The 19,942-nt window shown below is 44.7% G+C and overlaps 1 protein-coding gene across 3 annotated transcripts in view; it reads right to left on the bottom strand.

The window, feature by feature from the left end:
* Positions 1-19,942, bottom strand: part of LOC141083076 (receptor-interacting serine/threonine-protein kinase 4-like) — a 74,744-nt gene that overhangs the window by 12,971 nt on the left and 41,831 nt on the right. For 2 of the 3 annotated variants that reach the window (XR_012230643.1, XM_073567247.1), the window contains exons 3-5: positions 17,875-18,011; positions 7,924-7,973; positions 1,039-1,197 (exon numbers count right to left, since the gene is read on the bottom strand). Coding sequence is in view for 2 of the 3 variants with exons in the window: in XM_073567247.1 (XP_073423348.1) it covers positions 1,039-1,197; positions 7,924-7,973; positions 17,875-18,011 (346 nt within the window). In the remaining variant the exon portion in view is untranslated. The remainder of the gene's footprint in view (positions 1-1,038; positions 1,198-7,923; positions 7,974-17,874; positions 18,012-19,942) is intronic. The other variant, XM_073567249.1, reaches the window with a different exon arrangement.

The raw sequence follows: 19,942 nt of genomic DNA, 5'->3' as shown, positions 1-19,942 counted from the left end.
GTAGTGCAAAATAGAATAAGTAATAGCTCTTTGCAACATGGGCACCAGTCAGTATTTCAAGTGGTGGTAGTCCCATCTTGGACATTTCTATTTTGATATATGAAGGTCTCATCAATGGGCCCCATTTTTCATAAAGAGAGCTACATATGCCAGGCAACTTCTGCAATCCTAAGGCTGTGAGACTAGGCACTAGAGATGTCGTTGGGTACCTGCTTCTAGTGCACATCCTGTGGATAGGTGATAGGTTGCCTATGTTTAGGGCAGCAGGAGCCTGCTCACTGTTAATTGCCCATCAGTAAAGCATAGATATGGGTTGGTTCTTACCGCAGGTTATTTCATCACACATCAGTAACAGACTGATGTTGACATGGTGAATTCACCAAACAGTGCAGATTTTACCAGGAATTTCGATTTGTATGAAAAATTTAATGTCCCTTCTTAATCTCTGGGGTTTCTGAAGACTTCAGAGCATAATAAATGTAAGATGTAAGAAAAAATAACTAATACTCACCTCACCACTCATCTTTTGGGCCTCTTCTTACTACCATCAGGCACTGAAAGCCAGGGCCTCTCCATGCTAAGCCGGGCCTTCCACTGTAATCAGGCAAGAGACATCCCTGCTTATGGTAAAGTTGTGATGTCATGACATGCGTTGCGACCTTAAGACGAGCATGCACAGGGACGATACTGACCTGGTCACAACTTATTGATGTCCAGGATGTCCTGGCCAAACTTGAAGAGGCCCAATGTTTCAGCATACGGCAGGGGTAAATAGAGATGACAGGTTGAAGTGAGCATCAGAGATGGCTGGAGAGTTGAGTGGTCAGGTCAGCATTAGTATTTCTTTTATTTGCTAACGTTTTACTGTCCTTTTATAGCTTAGCAAAATATAAGCCGACTAGTTACAATTTTGCTACATTTTTGCAGAGCGAAATACAAAAATATCTGTATTCTGAAAATATGGATTTTGGTTAAATTCAAGTAGAAATAAGTTCCACTTAAATAAATTCATCCATCTCCAGTCGTATGAATCCTTACTGGAGAAGCTGGGTCTTTTGCCCGGATCAGCATCCCAACACTCCTGTATCAGTTGCATAGCTTCAGGAACGTTCTTCTGACATGTTGTCCGACTGAGAAGATTCATATCTGGTCGATGGTTCCGCGGAACCAGAACTTTAATCAATTCACTGTTTGCATCTAAAATATGAAAATAAATATTCTTAGTAAAAAGGTGTACCATTGACACTATTGAAGCAATATTATTGAATACTTCGTCAAGCCATGTGCCGGCCCTTAAGAAAATGAACGTTTTAAGCAAAATTCCAAAATTCCATATGATCAGTTATACAATTGTTGAGCAATTTACTCATCTTTTCTTGCCCCCCAACCGTTGCTTTAGCACCGGTGTTCTGATGATTTTATAACGTGACGCAGGGCGGTAGCCATGGGCGATGTACTCGTCTCTTGTGTCCTGGCATGTTACATGAAAATGCAGGTCCTATCTGGATGTGTGAATTAAGGGGCGATATGGTCTTGCAGACCGATGTTACCGATGACTTTGGTTGACCAGTTCCAGATGTTGAACAGTTCAATGAGGTAGACCACCAGTCAAAAAGATTTTTGGTACTTACAGTAAAATCTCTTTATTGGAGTCTTCATTGGGGGACGCAGGTAACAATAGGTGCATGCTGCTGTCGCTAGGAGGCTGACACTAGGCAAAAAAAGGAAAATAGCTCCTCCTCAGCAGTATACACCCACCGACAGGCACAAAGCAACTCAGTTGGTGTTAAAGAAGAAAGAGAAAGAACCAGAAGATCAACATATGTACCAACCCAAAACAACGGCACATAGGCCAACAACGGTACAAACATCCAGGGAGGGTGCTGTGTCCCCCAATGAAGGCTCCAAGAAAGAGATTTTACGGTAAGTACCAAAAATCACTCTTTCTTTATCACTTCATTGGGGGACACAGGTAACCATGGGACATCCAAAAGCCATCCCAAGGGTGGGAAAAGGAAAAAGAATTTGTACAGAAAAAACGGACTTAGGTCGGCCGGTGGGACACCGCCTGCAATACCTTCCTACCCAGGCCTGCATCAGCCAAGGTGTGGGTATTAACTCTGTAAAACCTCGTAAAGGACTGTAAGGACGACCAGGTTGCAGCCTTGCAGATCTGCAAAGCTGAAGCCTGGTGACGAACAACCTAGGAAGCCCCCACGGCCAGGGTGGAGTGAGCCATCACTCCCGAAGGAGGCTGTTTGTCCTGAACGCGGTATGCCTCCATTATCGCCGAACGAATCCAAAGAGCAATAGTGAACTTAGAAGCTGGGAGCCCCTTTCGATGACCTTCAGAGGTGACAAACAGGGAATCAGACTGACGAAAGGAAGCAGTCCTAGAAAGGTAGACTCGAACAGCTCTGACCAAGTCCAGCTTGTGGAGGGATTTTCCAGGGGATGAACTGGAGGAGGACAAAGAGAAGAGAGGACAATGTCTTCATTGATGTGAAAAGCAGAAACTACCTTGGGCAGAAAGGGAGGAACAGGTCGGAGGACTACTTTGTCCTGGTGCAGGATCAGGAAAGGAGAACAAGACAATGCTGCTAGCTCGGAAACCCTCCTGATAGACGTAAGGGGGATTAGGAAGGCCACTTTCCATGACAGGAGAGAAAACGAGATATTCTGGATGGGCTCAAAGGGCGCGCGCTGAAGAGCGCCGAGAACGAGATTGAGATCCCATGGATCTACCGGAGGATGGTAAGGTGGCGCCAGGTTGGAGACATCCTGAAGAAAAAAGTCTTCACCTGGGAACGAGAAGCCAGTTCTTTCTGGAAGAGAACTGACAGAGCGGACACCTGACCTTTAAGGGTACCGAGCGAAAGGCCTGAGTCGAGACCCGCTTGAAGAAAACCAAAGACGGAAGGAAGGGAAAAGCACATTGGAAACAACTGTTCTCCTTACACCACCGGAAGAAGGCCTTCCAACATCTGTGGTAGATGCCTGAGGATGCTGGTTTTCTCGCCCTAATCATAGGCTGGATGACCTTGTGAGAAAAACCAGCTTCCTTCAGGACTGAGGCCTCAACTGCCATGCCGTTAAACTCAGAGACTGAGAACTCGGGTGGAAGAGGGGGCCTTGTGAGAGAAGATATAGCCGGTCTGGAAGCCTCCAGGGAAAGTCCATGAGCATGTTCACTAACTCCGCATACCAGGTCCGTCTTGGCCAGTCTGGAGCTATCAAAAGAACGGGAATCCCTTCTGCCTTTATCTTCTTTACGACTCTCGGAATCATGGGGAGAGGAGGAGAAAGATAAGGCAGCTGAAATTGGGACCATGGGATCACTAGGGCATCGCGACCAATGGCCATCGGATCCCGAGACCTGGCTACGAACTGAGGAACCTTGTGGTTCATCCGAGATGCCATTAGGTCGATGTTCGGAGTGCCCCATCTCTGACATATTTGGTTGAAGATGGCGGGGTTGAGAGACCACATGATGCAAGACCATGACAACTCAGAAAATCGGCTGCCCAATTTTCCACCCCCGGAAAGTGAACGGCTGATATGGCAGGGACATGACGTTCCGCCCATCACAGAATCTTTGTCACCTCTGTCATAAACTGTTTGGTGCGAGTCCTGCCTTGGTGGTTTATGTAAGTCACAGCCGTGGCACTGTCCATTTGAATGCAGACTGGCTTGCCTGCGAGGAGGGACTGCCAGCAGAGAAGGGCAAGAAAGACTGCTCTGATCTTCAAGAGATTGATGGGGAGAAGGACTTCCTGAGCGTCCCAGCGACCCTGCACTATGTGATGAAAGAAGACCGCTCCCTAACCAAGGACACTGGTGTCGGTGGTGCTGACCTGCCACCGGAGAGGGAGAAAAGACCTCCCATGCAGGACTGAGGCGGATAGTGAGCACCAAGTCAGAGATTGCCTCACCTTGAGAGGCAGAAGTAATGGTCGGTCCAGGGAGACGGTTTTCTTGTCTCATGCAGACAAGAGGGCCAGCTGAAGATGATGCAAAATCTGATATCTCTGCATGTGCGGTGCCAGGGAAGGAAAGGGCATGTAGCTGCTGCTGCTGGGGTCGCCCCGACAGCGGAGAATGGCCATAGCTCAAAGAGGGCTAAAAGAAAAGGAGTCTGCATGCGCGGTGCTGTCAGTGAAGGAGAGGGACAAGGAACCACTGCTGCTGGGGGTGCCCTGTCTCTGTTAAAGGACAGGAATGAGGACAAGTCCTGCCTGCGCTGCTTGGGGAGGAAACATATCTACCTACAGGTGAGTCCACTAGTCCTCTTCACCGCTGAGGATCACATCAGGAACCCTCGGATTGGTGGGGGTTACTGGCATTGGGGATCCTCATTCTTGCACTGTCTCCAGACAGTGCAGAAGACAGTATTAACCCCTTACAAAAAGGGGGGAAGCCACCGCTGGTGACCACCGTCATCCTCTCAGCCCTCTCCGAGGAGAGGGGTGAGGTGGGGATAAGGCAAGTACTGGCCACCGGGAATCGCCCTGAAGCACCGGTCAGGGTGACAGAGGATAAAGACCTGCCTGCAGGTCCGAGAGTGGGCAATGTGGGTGACACCACACTGCTCTCTCGGTCGCATACGTGTGGGAAAACAGGGTGAGGCTTTACACCCTGTTACACTAGAAAGATGAATCTGAAAGACAAAGGGAAAAGATTAATACACACAAAACAGGGAACCTGTAAAGGAAAAAACTGCAGATCTGGGATCAGATCCAGGTCCGCCTACTACAGACACTAAGCTAAAACTGAGTTGCTTTGTGTCTGTCAGTGGGTGTATACTGCTTAGGAGGAGCCTTTTTCCTTTTTTTGCCTAGTGTCAGCCTCCTAGCGACAGCAGCATACACCCGTTGTTACCTGTGTCCCCCAATGAAGCGATAAAGAAATAAACTTTTTACTGAATTAAAAGTTTGTGGGGATTATGAACTCCAATATGGAGCTATTTTCCTCCTGAGCTTTGCACTTCACCATGCCTCTAAAGTAGTTTTTGACCACATATGGGGTATACAGGAGAAATTGCACAACAAATTGTATGGTCCATTTTCTCCTGTTATCCTTGTGAAAATGAAACATTTGGGGGAAAAAACACCATTTTTGTGGGAAAAATGTATCTTATTTTCACAGTTCAACATTATAAACTTCTGTGAAGCACCTTGAGGTTCAAGGTGCTCACCACACGTCTAGGTAAATTCCTTGAGGGGTCTAGTTTCCAAAATGGCATCACTTGTGGGGGTTTCCATTGTTTAGGCAAATCAGAGGCTCTACAAATGTGACATGGAGTCCACTAATGATTCCAGATAATTTTGCGTTCAAAAAGTCAATCCTTCCCTTTTCGAGCCCTGCCGTGCTCCCAAACAGTAGTTTTCCCCCACATATGGGGTATCAGTAGAAATTGCACAACACATTTCTCCTATTACCCTAATGAAAATTAAAAAATTGGGGATAAAAAGAAAATTTTGTGGGACAAGTATGATTTTTTATTTTTACAGCTTAACATTATAAACCTCTGTGAAGTACCAGAAAGTTTAAGATATATTCCTTGAGAGGTCTAGTTTCCAAAATGTGGTTATTTGTGGGTGGGTTTCTACTGTTTAAGCATATCAGTTCGGCAATGCATACAAATAGTAGTTTTCTCCCACATATGGGGTATTGGCGTACTCAGGAAAAACAGTTCTGGGATCCATTTTCTTTTGTTACCCTTGTAATAATAAAACATTTAGGGCTAAAGTAAATTTTCTGTGAAAAAAAGTAAAATGTTAATTTTTTCCCTTCCACATTGCATTAATTCCTGTGAAGAACCTGAAGGGTTAATAAACTTCATAAATGTTGGTTTGAGCACCTTGAGGGGTGCAGTTTTTAGAATGGTGTCACTTTTGGGTATTTTGTGCCATATAGGCCCCTCAAAGTCGCTTCAAATGTGAGGGGGTCCCTAAAAAATTGGTTTTGCAAATTTTGTTGCATAAATGAGGAATCGCTGGTCAACTTTTAACCCTTCTAACTTCCTAACAAAAAAATTTATGTTTCAAAAATTGTGCTGATGTAAAGTAAACATGTGGGAAATGTTATTTATTAACTATTTTTTGTGACATATCTCTTTAGTTTAAGGGCATAGAAAAAGTTTGAAAATTGTGAAATTTTCGCCAAATTTCCATTTTTTTCCCAAATAAATGCAAGTCACATTGCACAAATGTTACCACTATGATGAAGTACAATATGTCAGAAAAAAAAAATATCAGAATCAGTGGGATGCGTTGAAGTGTTCCAGAGTTATTACCTCATAAATTGACAGTGGTCAGAATTGTAAAATTTGGCTTGTCATGAAGGTAAAAACAGGCTTGAGGGGTGAAGGTGTTAATATCACCATCAGCACCCATTCTGATTTAAAAAATGGCTGGAGTCCCAAACCACAATGGATGAAAAACAAGATTGTTAAAGGTGACCATTGAACAGATAAGGAACACCATTACTTTCAAGCAGTCCTATTCTCTGAATTGTGTATGTGGAAAATCCGAGATGATGCAGAATGATTGTCAAAACTGATGCAACCCAGACAAAAGAAGAACACAAGCAATGAGCTTAGAGACGTTTCCAGGAATCATGAAGCCTAACAGAGTAAAAAGTATATTCAAGCAAAAAAGGAAGCACACTGTAGCGCCATAACATGCAAATATGAAAAATGAATTGCATTACTGCATTAGAAATATGAAAAATTGAGAAAGTTTAGCGCATAAAATGGCCAAGTTATGTGTACCTGGAAGCCACGTTAAGGCATTTCTCGTTTTCCAGGTCCCTGTCTATGCCAATCCTCACTAAGACTGAAGTCTCCATCTGAAATGGAACCTATGAAAAATCCTCTGTTTAGACTGAAGTCTATATCTCTGTGGAGGGGAAGTGGCCCTGCTTTGATTAAAAACGCCTGTGGCTAACAGGTTAAACAGAGGATTTTTCATAGGTTCCCATTCAGTTTTAGTGAGGATTGGCATAGGCAGGGACCTGGAAAACGAGAAATCCCATAACGTGGCTTCCAGGTACACATAACTTGGCCATTTTATGCGCTAAACTTTCTCAATTTTTCATATTTCTAATGCAGTAATGCAATTCATTTTTCATATTTGCATGTTATGACGTTAGTGTGCTTCCTTTTTTGCTTGAATGTATATGAGTTGGTGACTCTAGGTTAAGCACCTGTTCACACTATGTTTGGATGTGACGGTCAGTTTTTGATATTTGTAGAGTAAAAAGTATAGCAATACAATAGACACAATAACTAACAAAGTAGTGCTCTGGCAAATCAGTGCTCATTAAAAAATGGTTTGGTCTCACCACTGATAACGTTATTAGTGGTGAGACCAAACCATTTTTTAATGAGCACTGATTTGCCCGAGCACTACTTTGTTTGTTATCATGTCTATTGTGTTTTCTCAGGTTTTAATGACTGATTTAGGCTGTGTGCCCAAGTTGCGTTTTTTTAAGCGTTTCCGCAGCGTTTGTGCCGGCTCAGACGCTTCAGAAACACTTAAAAGAAGCTTCCCATTAAATTTAATGCATTTTTGGCTTTTTGTGCCAATGCATGCATTTTTAAACGCTCAGAAAACGCTTAGCAGCTAAAAACGCAGCATGCTCATTAATTTCTGCATAGGTCCGCATTTTTAGCAATTTCCAATGTTCCCAGAAACCGCACGGAAAAAACGCATAAAATACGCGCGTTTTCTGGGAAGGAGTCCGGTTTTCTGAGTGTTTAAAAACGCTAACGTGGGCAAATAACCTAAAGGTTATGTTTTATGAAGTGGGGAATCCAAGCTATTGATGATTTAACCCCTGAGGGTTTTCGTATGGTAGTAAGAATCTTGAACCATAGCTGATTTTGTAAAAAGTATAGCAATAGCAATGTCCGGGACTTACTTTTATAAGGCTCCTGACCAGACAAGACGTACCAGCACAAGACTGCAAAACTGCAATATAATGAGAGGGAATTAATAATATGGAAAGTGACATCACATTCAAACCTTAGTGCTCCTAAAACTGGATGTGGTCTACAATCTGTGAGCTGTAGGCTTCCTCATTGAATAATTAGCTGATCTTGTCTTCAGTCAACTTGAATGTGTATGGCCATTTTTTGGTTCCGAAGATCATATATACTAGATTACAGAGGTAATCTTGTGGCTAAAAGCCATTCATTTTTTTAAACTAGCAAGAAAGTTCGGAGGTCTTTAAGTAAGTTGTAACATGCCTCCACAGATTTAGCCCTCTGTAATGCTCAAGGGTTTGATGCCGCTTCCCATCTAAAGGCGCTTTTCTGGGCTCACAGACAAGTAAAGCATTGTAAGGCCTATCAGAAATAAAGAAACTTCATAATTTACTTGGTGTTAAAATACGGCTCTGTTCCTGAACTGTCAAGTGATGATGTGAGCTCCAGCTCTTTACTTCCTGCTACAGAGATTTCCTGGCTCTGATTTGCTCAGCCAGTAGCTTTGCAGTGAGCTCTGAATGATGATGTCATAGGGACGTGGCCTGTGTAGTGATGGGCAGACCGCCTCTTTTTGGTGACCCGGCTCTCATGGCTTCGCTCACCAAAAAGAGTCGGCTCTTTTTGGATCCTAAATGGATCCCTATTAAATATGTGTTCACAATATGTGGTAAGGTTTCTCCTTGTGCAGAGTGGCATACCAGCTCTGGCTTGTCAAGGTAAGAAGGCTTATTCGCCGTACAATGCTCCTCTGGGAAATTTAATATGCAAATTGCGTCTTCAGAGAGAAAGAGGACTTGAACTCTATAGCACCACCTGTTGTTCTGATTTGGCTTTTACTAATACAGCACAAAAAGAGGACTTGAAAGTCCACCAATAATGTGAAACAGCAAAAAGAGCAAAGAGGTTTACCCGTATAGGCCTCCAGACAAATGCACTATCAGGGTGCAGTGGACCCATATAGTTAAGATGGCAACACAGGTGCATGAATACCGATATAAAACAACCGCTCACAGCCTACCAATGTATGGAGGGGGCGGTTGCCTGGTATGTTAATGCACAGCAAAACACTTGTATGCGGCGCTGTTCACACTAAGGCCATGCACAGCATCCAGGCCAGCCTAGTAGTGACACCCTTCTATTAGCTCAGGCGGGCTGGCCAGCGCTATCAAAATGCATGCCATGTGAACAGACGCCGCAGTTTACAAGACCAGATGGGCCCAACTGCACCCTGAATAATAAGTGCAAAAAACACATTAAAAAATACATTAATAATGTGGAGTATTAGCTGATATTTTGGCCAAAATACGTGAGCCCGTAACCTACGTCAAAAATCTCCACGCTTACGGGTACAAGCGTGGAGATCTTTGACGTAGGTTACGGGCTCACGTATTTTGGCCAAAATATCAGCTAATACTCCACATTATTAATGTATTTTTTAATGTGTTTTTTGCACTTATTATTCAGGGTGCAGTTGGGCCCATCTGGTCTTGTAAACTGCGGCGTCTGTTCACATGGCATGCATTTTGATAGCGCTGGGCCAGCCCGCCTGAGCTAATAGAAGGGTGTCACTACTAGGCTGGCCTGGATGCTGTGCATGGCCTTAGTGTGAACAGCGCCGCATACAAGTGTTTTGCTGTGCATTAACATACCAGGCAACCGCCCCCTCCATACATTGGTAGGCTGTGAGCGGTTTTTTTATATCGGTATTCATGCACCTGTGTTGCCATCTTAACTATATGGGTCCACTGCACCCTGATAGTGCATTTGTCTTGAGGCCTATACGGGTAAACCTCTTTGCTCTTTTTGCTGTTTCACATTATTGGTGGACTTTCAAGTCCTCTTTTTGTGCTGTATTAGTCTTAGGATTAGTGTTAGGTACCCGTAAGCGTGGAGATCTTTGACGTAGGTTACGGGCTCACGTATTTTGGCCAAAATATCAGCTAATACTCCACATTATTAATGTATTTTTTAATGTGTTTTTTTTCACTTATTATTCAGGGTGCAGTTGGGCCCATCTGGTCTTGTAAACTGCGGCGTCTGTTCACATGGCATGCATTTTGATAGCGCTGGGCCAGCCCGCCTGAGCTAATAGAAGGGTGTCACTACTAGGCTGGCCTGGATGCTGTGCATGGCCTTAGTGTGAACAGCGCCGCATACAAGTGTTTTGCTGTGCATTAACATACCAGGCAACCGCCCCCTCCATACATTGATTTGGCTTTTACCCAAAGTCATATTACAAGACTTGTTAAAGGGTTGATTGTGACTTGTAGGATCGCTACTACCAACAGGTGGCACTATAGAGTTTAAGTCCTCTATCTCTCTGAAGAGGCAATTTGCACATTTACAATATGTGAACACATATTTATGCTGACGTAATGCACCCGAAACCCCACTCAACTATGGCAAAAACTCCACCCACTTGCTAGTAACCAATTGGTGAGTGGGTGGAGTCTTGCTCAGGTGGGCGGATACGTCTGCTGAACACCAGGATTTTAAGCCCAGTGAGTCATTCAGTGAATTTAGTGGCTCTCACTGGGGTGCCGGCTCCCATGATTCACAGCAGGGAGCCAGCTCTTTGTCTCGGATCATTCGCGAATGACCCATCACTAGGCCTGTGATCTTCAGCAAGTTTACAGTGACTGGGGATGTGCACAGGGAGGGAAGGAGAGCAGATTGTAGGCTCCATACTAAAACAAGTTAGCGTTATCTATTTGTGACTATGTCCTGAAGCGATGATGCTAAGAGACTCACAGGGCTGGATTACAATGGAATAAATTATTACATTATGTGAGTAATTTCCCCCTACAGTACACTGTGCCAGCCATTGTCAGCCCATGTAAAATTACTGACTGCATGAAAGTTTCCAGTTAACACATCCTAGGTAAAGTGGGATATTAAGAAGGAGAAAACTGTACGTTCAGTGATGTATCCATCTTAAAACTGTATAGAAGTCTCAGGAAGGTGTTTTGTATGTGAAGTGGGCAGACACTAATGGTAGGAAGTGTGTGGGACAGATACAACTCAACCTTTTGGAAAATGTAGTCTAGGGGCAAGTAGGGAGAGCTGGCAAGAAGTTCAGGATGTCAATAATAACAAACCACAAGGATGGCTGCAGGAAAAATGAATGGGAGCTAAGAAAAGAAAACAAATGTAACAAGGAGTTTAATGACTCTTCACTGGGACAGCCAAATCGTTTTTTCATGGGAATGGGCGGGTTGCTTGGAAAACTCCATTATCTTAAACTTTCCACATTTCGTGACTATGATCTGTGCAGTTATGAAGTTTCTTTATTTAATAGAAGAAACAAATCAAAAAGGAAGACCAGCAACCCAATGGCTTGATACTTTGAATATAATGACAGACAAGACCCTGGTGGACCTATCTAGGCAAAATAGAACATCCTACAGAGCATTCATCTATCAAGTCTCCATGGCTTGAGATCAAGCCTAGTGCCAATAAATAATAATTATTTAATAACACAGCTAACATTTGTGCCATTGGATTACCCCTGTAATGTAGTTAACTACTTTTATTTTGATATATACCGTATTTTTCGGACCATAAGACGCACTGGACCATAAGACGCACCCAGGTTTTAGAGGAGGAAATTAGGAAAAAATAAATTGAAGCAAAAAATGTGGTCAATTTTGTACTTAATATCCCCTTTCCTGGTTACCTCATCCCCATTCTGATACATATAGCCCCTCATCCCTAGCCTGGTATGCATGGCCCCCTCATCCCTACCCTGGTATGCATGGCCCCCTCATCCCTATCCTGGTATGCATGGCCCCCTCACCCCTATCCTAATATGTATGGCCTCATCCCTATCCTGGAATGCAGGGCCCTCATCTCATCCTAGTATGCATGGTCCCATCCCTATCCTGGTATGTAGGACCCCATCGTTATCCTGGTATGCAGGGGCCCCATGTCATTCTAGTATGCATGGCCCCATCCTTATTCTGGTATGATTGCCTTCATCCCAGCCTGTTATGCATGGCCCCACCAGAAAACATAAAAAAAAAAAAAATTACATTTCTCTTAAGTAGCGGCACACGTGACTGCCCGGCAGCTGCAGGAAGGCTCCAGCTGACACTGTGCGCTACTAAATACTCACTGCTCTCTGCGCACACAGTCCCGGTGTGCAGAGCAGTGAGTATTCTGGCAGCTGCCCTTCGGCTAGCAAGCAGTTTGTAACATCCCTGCCATGCCTTACAGGCATAAAGCAACTGCAGGTATCGGAACAAGATACTGCGATGGGAGCGCCAGGACAGTAAGTGTAATTTTTTTTTTTTAATGTTTTCTGATGGGGCCATGCATACTAGGACCGGGCTTGGAGGCCAATCATACCAAGATGCTATTAAAGAGAAATGAATATTCATTGCCCTCCACGCCCATGGGTGTGGAATGCAGTGAATATTAATTTCTCTTTAGCAGCGGGCACAGGAGTTAGTTGCAGCAGCTGGCTCCTGCCTCTGTGACCCATTGCTCTGCCGATGCCGCACCCCCACTTCCCCACCACTGCCAGAGCCAGTACAACCGGACTATAAGACGCACCCCCCCTTTTCCTCCACATTTTTGGAGGAAAAAAGTGCGTCATATAGTCCGAAAAATATGGTAACTATATACACTTTTCAACATTGAAATTGCAACACCATTAGGATAAAGTAATGGCAGTATGACGATCATATGATCAATGGATATGTTAGTGATATGCAAATGATGACAAAAATGAAACAAACTTTTCAAAATATCTTGATTTAGCATGAGCATGAGCGTCATGAACAGAATCACAAACACTTACAGCCTTGGACGCTATCAATGAGGATACTAATAGCTGCTCAAGGAATATTCTGCCACGCTGAATGCACTTGGTCACACACATCATCAACCTCTCTTCGCAGCTGCCAGGCAGTGATGTCCCAGATTTGCTTGGTGGAAGACAAGCCTGGAGACGCACATTCATGCCACGCAGGCTGCCTAGAGTGGTACAAGCAATTTGCGGCTTGGTGCTGCTTTGTTGGAAAACAGCTCCAGGGATTCTTAGGAGAAATGACGTTAGCACTAGGTGTTAATGTATCTGGAATGAAGAGTAGAAGACTAGAGAGGTCCTGCTACCATATTAAGCTACCAGACACAATAATCCCAAAATCAGAACTGGAGTAGAGTTACTTTGTTAAGGTCTCTTCATGGCGTGGTCCACATAATTCTGATTTTAAGAGTGGCTTGCATTGGATCATTTTGTACTGCAAGTAAAATTAGACATGACATACCTAGTCTAAGGGTTTAAACAGTGTTAGAAGGCGTTTGCATGACATTGGACTATGATCAAGATCTCACACCACCACTTTCAAAGGCTATCCTGGTGCAGAGCAAGCCGGCAATGAAGGCTGGAATGGAGGCATATCATCTTCAGTGTTGAATTCTGATTTTCTTTTGGATGCAATGATAAACAGAGATTGGTCAGGGGACCACATCGGTGGTCTAAGAAGAGTTATTCACGAGGAAATGTGACATTGCCCCATATTTCAACATAGCACCATTTCTGATGCAACTGTAAGCAGCCTGTGTGCTTCCAAGGCCTGCATTTCTGGACTTGTCTTCCATTGAGCATCATTAGTGACATCATTAGCAATTGCAAAGAGGGCTGCCAGCAGTGGATCTTGATTTTTTGGCCAAGTGCATTTAGTGTGGCAGACCATTTCTTAGATAAAAATGAATAATCTATGCATGCTGCTCATATTCCATACTGAGTAAATCAAGGTGTTTTGAAAACGGTAATTAGACCTACCGGTAATTGTGTTTCCAGGAATCCATCCTGACAGCACCATGGAGGACGTCCTTGTTACCCTCATTGGAACAGGAAACAACTAGAGGTTAAAAGGACCCTTCCCTTACCACCCTTGAGTGTCTTTACCAAGTACCACATCTGGATGGATGCAAAGAAATACTATTAAACAATCTTATACAAACGTTACATCACGAGTATAGAATATTTGCAGTAGGGAGGGAACTAGTAGTGCTGTCAGGATGGATTCCTGGAAATACAATTGCCGGTAGGTCTAATTACCGTCTTCCAGTTCACCATCTGACAGCACCATGGAGAAGTACCAAAGCATGATAGTCTAGGGCAGGACTACTGCATGAAGGACCTTCCTACCGAAGGCTAACTGCCCTGAGACTACGTCTAGTTTATAATGTCTACAAAAGGTACTAAGACTAGACCAAGTTGCGGCCCTGCAGATTTGGTCCGCTGATGCCCCCCTCTTTCTGCCCATGAAGTGGCCATAGCTCTAGTAGAATGGGCTCTGAGAACATCCGGGGGGAGAACTTCCCTGTGCTTCGTAGGCTAGACTTATCGTTGATCTGATTCACTTAGCAATAGCGGATTTTGCTGCCTTTCTACCTTTATTTGGACCCCCGTACTATACAAAAAAATGTTGGCCTGCCTCCAACCCTCCGTTGCTTCTAGGCATTTGAGAACCGTCTCCATAACATTTAGGTTATGATAGGCCCTTTCTTTTGGGTTTCTAGGGTGTTGGTAAAATGAAGGAAGAACAACTTCCTGATTTATGTTTGAGTTTGAGACAACCTTAGGGAGAAAAGCTGGGTCAAGTCTCAAAACTAAACGATCTTCAAACACTTGTAAGTACGGGTTCTGAATGGACAGGGCTTGCAGTTCCCCTAGTCTTTTTGCTGACGTAATAGGAACCAAGACAGTTTTGAATGAAAGCTTGCTAATATCTATATCCTCTGACAAATCATATGGGCGTTTACACAGGGCATTAAGGACTAGATTAAGATCCCATGGTGGAACCGACCTTCGTATGAAAGGCTTCAGCCTCTGTACGGCTCTGGAAAACCTAGCTATCCAAGGGTGCAAGGACAGAGTCAAAGAATACACTAAGGGCCAAGATCTGGACCCTCAAAGTACTGGGTCTAAGGCCTTTCTTGAATACTGACTGCAGGAAGTCAAGAATTTTAGGAATGCTTGGATGGGTAGTATCTACTGGCGCCTCTCCACAATAACTGCAGAATTATTTCCATATTTTGTTGTAAATGGCGGAGGTCACTGGTTTCCTACTTGCTTGAAGTGTGGAGATTACATCCATGGACAGACCTCTGGACTTTTGGACCTGCCGTTCAGTGATGCAGAAATGCCACTGCCATTTGTGTTGTCAGATAAAACTTTTATATGCTTGCCTTTGACCAGCGAACGAACTTGGAGAAGCACTTTCCACACTGCGTATAACTCTCTCCTTGGAAGTATCTCCCTTCCACGTGACTGCCCCAGCTTAGCTGACTTGTGTCAGTGGTGATGATGACACACGGGGAGAGAATCCACAGAACTCCCATCTGGGGGTTTCCCGGAATGGTCCACCAGCGCAGGGAATTCCTCACCCGGGCGGATAGGGACATTCCCTTGTCCAGCAAGAGCTGATTCTGTCCCAGGTTGATAGGACCGCTTTCTGTAGTTATCGAGAGAGGAACTGACTCCACCTCACGCAGGGGATGCAAGATGTCATCAGGCCCAGAATCTTCATCTCTTCCCTGATACAGCAGCGGTCTCTTGCGAACTGGTGAACCATTTCTACCATCATCGTCTGTTTTTCTTCTGGTAAAAAAAGATGCTCTCAGATGGGAGTCTAGCAAGACCTCCAGAAATTTTATCCTTGGCTCTGTGACCAGGTTAGACTTTTCCCAGTTTATGATCCATCCTAGATTCTGCAGTGAGGAGATCGACATATGGCAATTGGCCCTGAGCTGATCTTTGGAATTGGCCACTATCAGGAAGTCGTCTAAATAAGGTACAATTATGATGCCGCGATTTCTCAGATAGGCGACCACTTCTACCATTAGTTTGGTAAACACCCTGGGGCTATAGCTAGACCGAAGGGAAGACACCGAAACTGGTAGTGACGGACGCTCCCCTGAACTCTCAGGGCAAACCTCAGATATCTCTGGAAGGATTCATGAATCGGGACGAGATAGTATGCACTTTTCAAATCTAAAGTGCATATCACCATATCCTTGTCTATGAGGGGTATTGTGGACCTTATGGACTCCATCTTGAATCTTTTGTACTTTACCCATTTGTTTAGTGGTTTGAGATTTATTATTGTCCTGGTTTCTCCCGAAGGTTTCTTTATCAAGAAAAGGCTTGAATAATGACCTCTGCCTTTCTCCTGAACGGGAACCGGGACTATAGTCCCAGTTCTTATTAGGTCCTGAGTGTCTGACCACATTGGGGAGGTTGAGGGAAGGCAAGGGTTGGTTATTATGAACCTCTCTGCAGGTAGACAGGCAAAATCTATCTTGTAACCTTGGGAGACAGTCTGTAAAACCCATGGATTTTTAGATACTTTTTCCCAGCCTCCCAGGAACCCTCTTAGTCAACCCCCTATTCTGATGGTGTCATTTTTTACGTGTAGGCTTTCGGGGTTTCCTCCACCTGCATAGTATCACGCACTGCACAGAGGAGTTCATCTGTGTCTTCGGATAAAAAGAGGTACTGCTTCCCCCCTTCCTTTGGATCAATAAGGGCATCCCCTTCCTCCTGGTCGGATCCCTCTGAAAATTCATCTTCAGAGGATATGTCAGATTCCCTCTGTCTCTTACGAGATCACTGAGGTTACGATTGCGTGGTCTGGGAATACAATAGGCCCGAAATAGATGCTTGGACCTCCTGCCTTATGATGGATCTCATATTGGCCATTAAGGAGGTTTGTTCCTCTCCGACAATCTTCATAGTACAAGCATCGCAGAGGTGCTTCTGCCAGGTTTCGGGTAGCTTAGTAGTACCGATGGGGCATTTCTTATTTTTCCCCGATTTTTTGCTATCCTTCTTAGCAGCTGTCAAGGTAGGTTTCTCCCCCTAGAATACACAGCGTACAGGATATGTGTTTTTAAGTGTAGGGAAGGGGTTAATGGTGGTAATGCTTTGGAAGCCTACTCAAGTGCCCCTGGCCTTGTTCTGAGCCAACCTCCGCTTTAGTGGGGTCCCTGATGGAAGCGGTCCCTGATTACAGTAGGGTAGCCTGCACGCCGCAAATGACCCTATTTATATGATACCCTCCTTGATGTAGCGCTGGCTTCCTGGAAGGCACACTGGAGCGCACCGCTGACCGTAACCTGGAAGTCCTCTGCCCAGCCAGCAGAGGAGACGCTGCCACAGTATAGGCTGTAGCCGGCCACGAACTGGAAGTGTAGGGGAGAAGGGGCCGGAAGTGCGCATGCCCGGATCCACCGCGGGCGCACGTCGGTCCGCGAGGTGGCAGCTGGAAGTACGCCCCGGGGACCGCAGCAAGTAGGGGGGCAGATCGTCCTGAGCCGAGAGCCCCCAAGTAGGACGAAGTGGCCCAATCCTCAGGAGCAGCGCTACACTGAGGTAGGCTGAGGGACTAAAAGGAAGGGTGTCTGCCACAGATCTCTTGAGGCAGGAAGGCTGGGCTCCCCGATCCTCACCATCTGCCAGGTACAGCCAGGAATAGGAGCTCTCATCGTTCCTATCCTCAGTGGGACAGGAAAAACACTGAAGAGTGGTAAAGGCAGGGTCCTTTTAACCTCTCGTTGTTTCCTGTCCCAATGAGGATAAGATGAACGTCCTCCATGGTGCTGTCAGTCCATGAACTGTAAAATGATGTTTCCATGTTTTCATCATTTGCACATCATCATACCATGTTTTCCTTCTTGGTATTGCAATTTAATCTCCAAATCGATAAGGCACGCTTCTAATAGCCACTTATGGCAAGCAATATGCCATAATTATTCTAGATGGGATAATCCCGTAAGACTTACTTGACCCTCTTATCATTGAAACAGAAAAATTGCCCTTGAGACAAATTTACAGAAAATGAAACTTGCAAATTACAAGAGAAAAACCTCACCTATAAACGTCAAACTCTTTTGTAGGCTTGCAAGTGTAGGACTTTAGGGCTTCAGGTGGCATGTAAGGCAGAGAGCCCACCATAGACTGACTCAAAGAGATAGAGGTTTCATTTTTAGCAAGGCCAAAATCTGTTAACTAGAATAAGAAGATGATTACAACATCTAAGATCAGCTTGCGTTTGGCCAAAAAAGTAAGAGCATCTCAGCTGATCCATACATTTAACAAGAACGATTTGCCCTTTGACAAAGTTGTTAAATCCTTCTGCTTGCTCATTTTTCCTGCTTCCAAGTTGTCAATTTCAAGAACTAACTAGTCAGTTTCTGCCTAGTATATCTCCTCCCTTGAAACATGTCACATTCAGAATACAGAATCACTTTTCACCAATTTTATGGCTGATCAATATCAGATCCTAGTGCCAATCAGCCTAGGAGATCTAAGGTAACTATTATTAGTCTTAGGCTGGGATCACACTACCGTATGTGATGCGAGAAACTTGCACGAGTCTCTGGCATCAACACCCGACACTTCCGCCAGCACTCGGGACTGGAGCTGTAGCTGTATAGAAATACATGCAGCCGCAGCTCCAGTCCTGAGTGCCGGTGGCAGTGCCAGGTGTTGATGCGAGAGACTCATGCAAGTTTCTCGCATCACACACGGTAGTGTGCTCCCGGCCTTAAAGTGAGTCTGTCACCCCCAAAACACAAATTGAACCAATTGTACATTCATATGAGGACACTAATCCACTATAAAAATTACACTTGTACCTTCAGATTTAACTTGCTACAGTGCTGTGCAAATTAATTGGGACAAAGCATTTTTTAAGTAAAATCATAAGTTGGTTACCAGTTGGTGATTCAAACCAGTTTTAACTGCTTTGAACAGGTGTGAGTGCTCTGTTCAAAGCAGTTAAAACTGGTTTGAATCACTGACTGGTAACCAACTTACATTTTTACTTAAAAAAATGCTTTGTCCCAATTAATTTGCACAGCACTGTATGTTTTAGATAAAAACAATTTCATTAGATATGTAATGAGAGGCTTTTGGTGCCCCTTTGGCATTCCCATTGGTTCAGTGCACTATTCCGCCCTCTATAATCCTCCGCACCTCTACCTGTGTTAATTGACAGCATTTGCTGTGGAGTACTCCCTGATCTAAATCTCCAGTCCTGCACACTGACACTGAATGGACCAAGAGTGTACAGTGTCACTGCATGGAGATGCATTCCAATCCCTCTTCTATGTGCATGGCCACTCGCTGCACACAGGATCACACAGTAATGGGTGGCCGATGCCTACAAGAAAGGGAGATCCGTGTGTCCGCATTTTCACCACCTTCTCCTGTTAACTTCGGCTATGTGCAGTGAGTGGCCTCTACACACGAGAGGAATGAGAACACGCCTGTGCACACTGACACTGTGAGCTTCCAGTCTCTGCAGTGTCAGTGTGTGCAGGGCTGGAGATTCAGATCGGTCGCGCTTTGAAGCAAGTGCTGTCAATCAACACAAGGGGAGGTGTGGAGTATTGTAATTAAATAGACAGAGCCAGTGGTCAACACCAACCCCCCGCCGTCAGCTTTACCTCAGCTGGTTAGGAAAATTACGGGGTACAGCACGCCATTTCTTTAATTTAATTATTTTTGTAACACACACTACACAGACATCGGGTGCTGACTCCAACTCCCATTAGCGTCGCCTGGTCTCGTGGTAATGATGAGCTGCACTCAACACACGACGTCTGGAAAAAGCGCTAATTATACTGATTTTCCAAGGTGCCGGTATGTTCACATGTCTATTTAACGTCATATAAAGGACATATCTATGTGTTTTGCATTCGGACACGTGGTCCATGTGAACGCATGTACATGTGCGCAGAACCACAGATTATAATTGGTCTATGTGTCTCCAGAGACACTGACATGTGAAGGATGCCTTACAAAGCTTTCTGTAACATCAGCAACCGGAGCAAGCTCTGATCATGGCTGTTTAACTATTAAAATGTGATCAGAGGTGCCGATAAATTGCCATGCCAGCTGGAGGCCTAACTAAGTCCACCATGGCTGCCATTTAC

Source organism: Dendrobates tinctorius, unplaced genomic scaffold, assembly GCF_039654945.1.
Source record: "Dendrobates tinctorius isolate UK_male_01 unplaced genomic scaffold, ASM3965494v1 ptg000019l, whole genome shotgun sequence".
Lineage (NCBI taxonomy): Eukaryota > Metazoa > Chordata > Amphibia > Anura > Dendrobatidae > Dendrobates > Dendrobates tinctorius.
The sequence above is the reverse complement of the archived record's forward strand: the minus strand, read 5'-3'. Positions and strand labels throughout refer to the sequence as shown.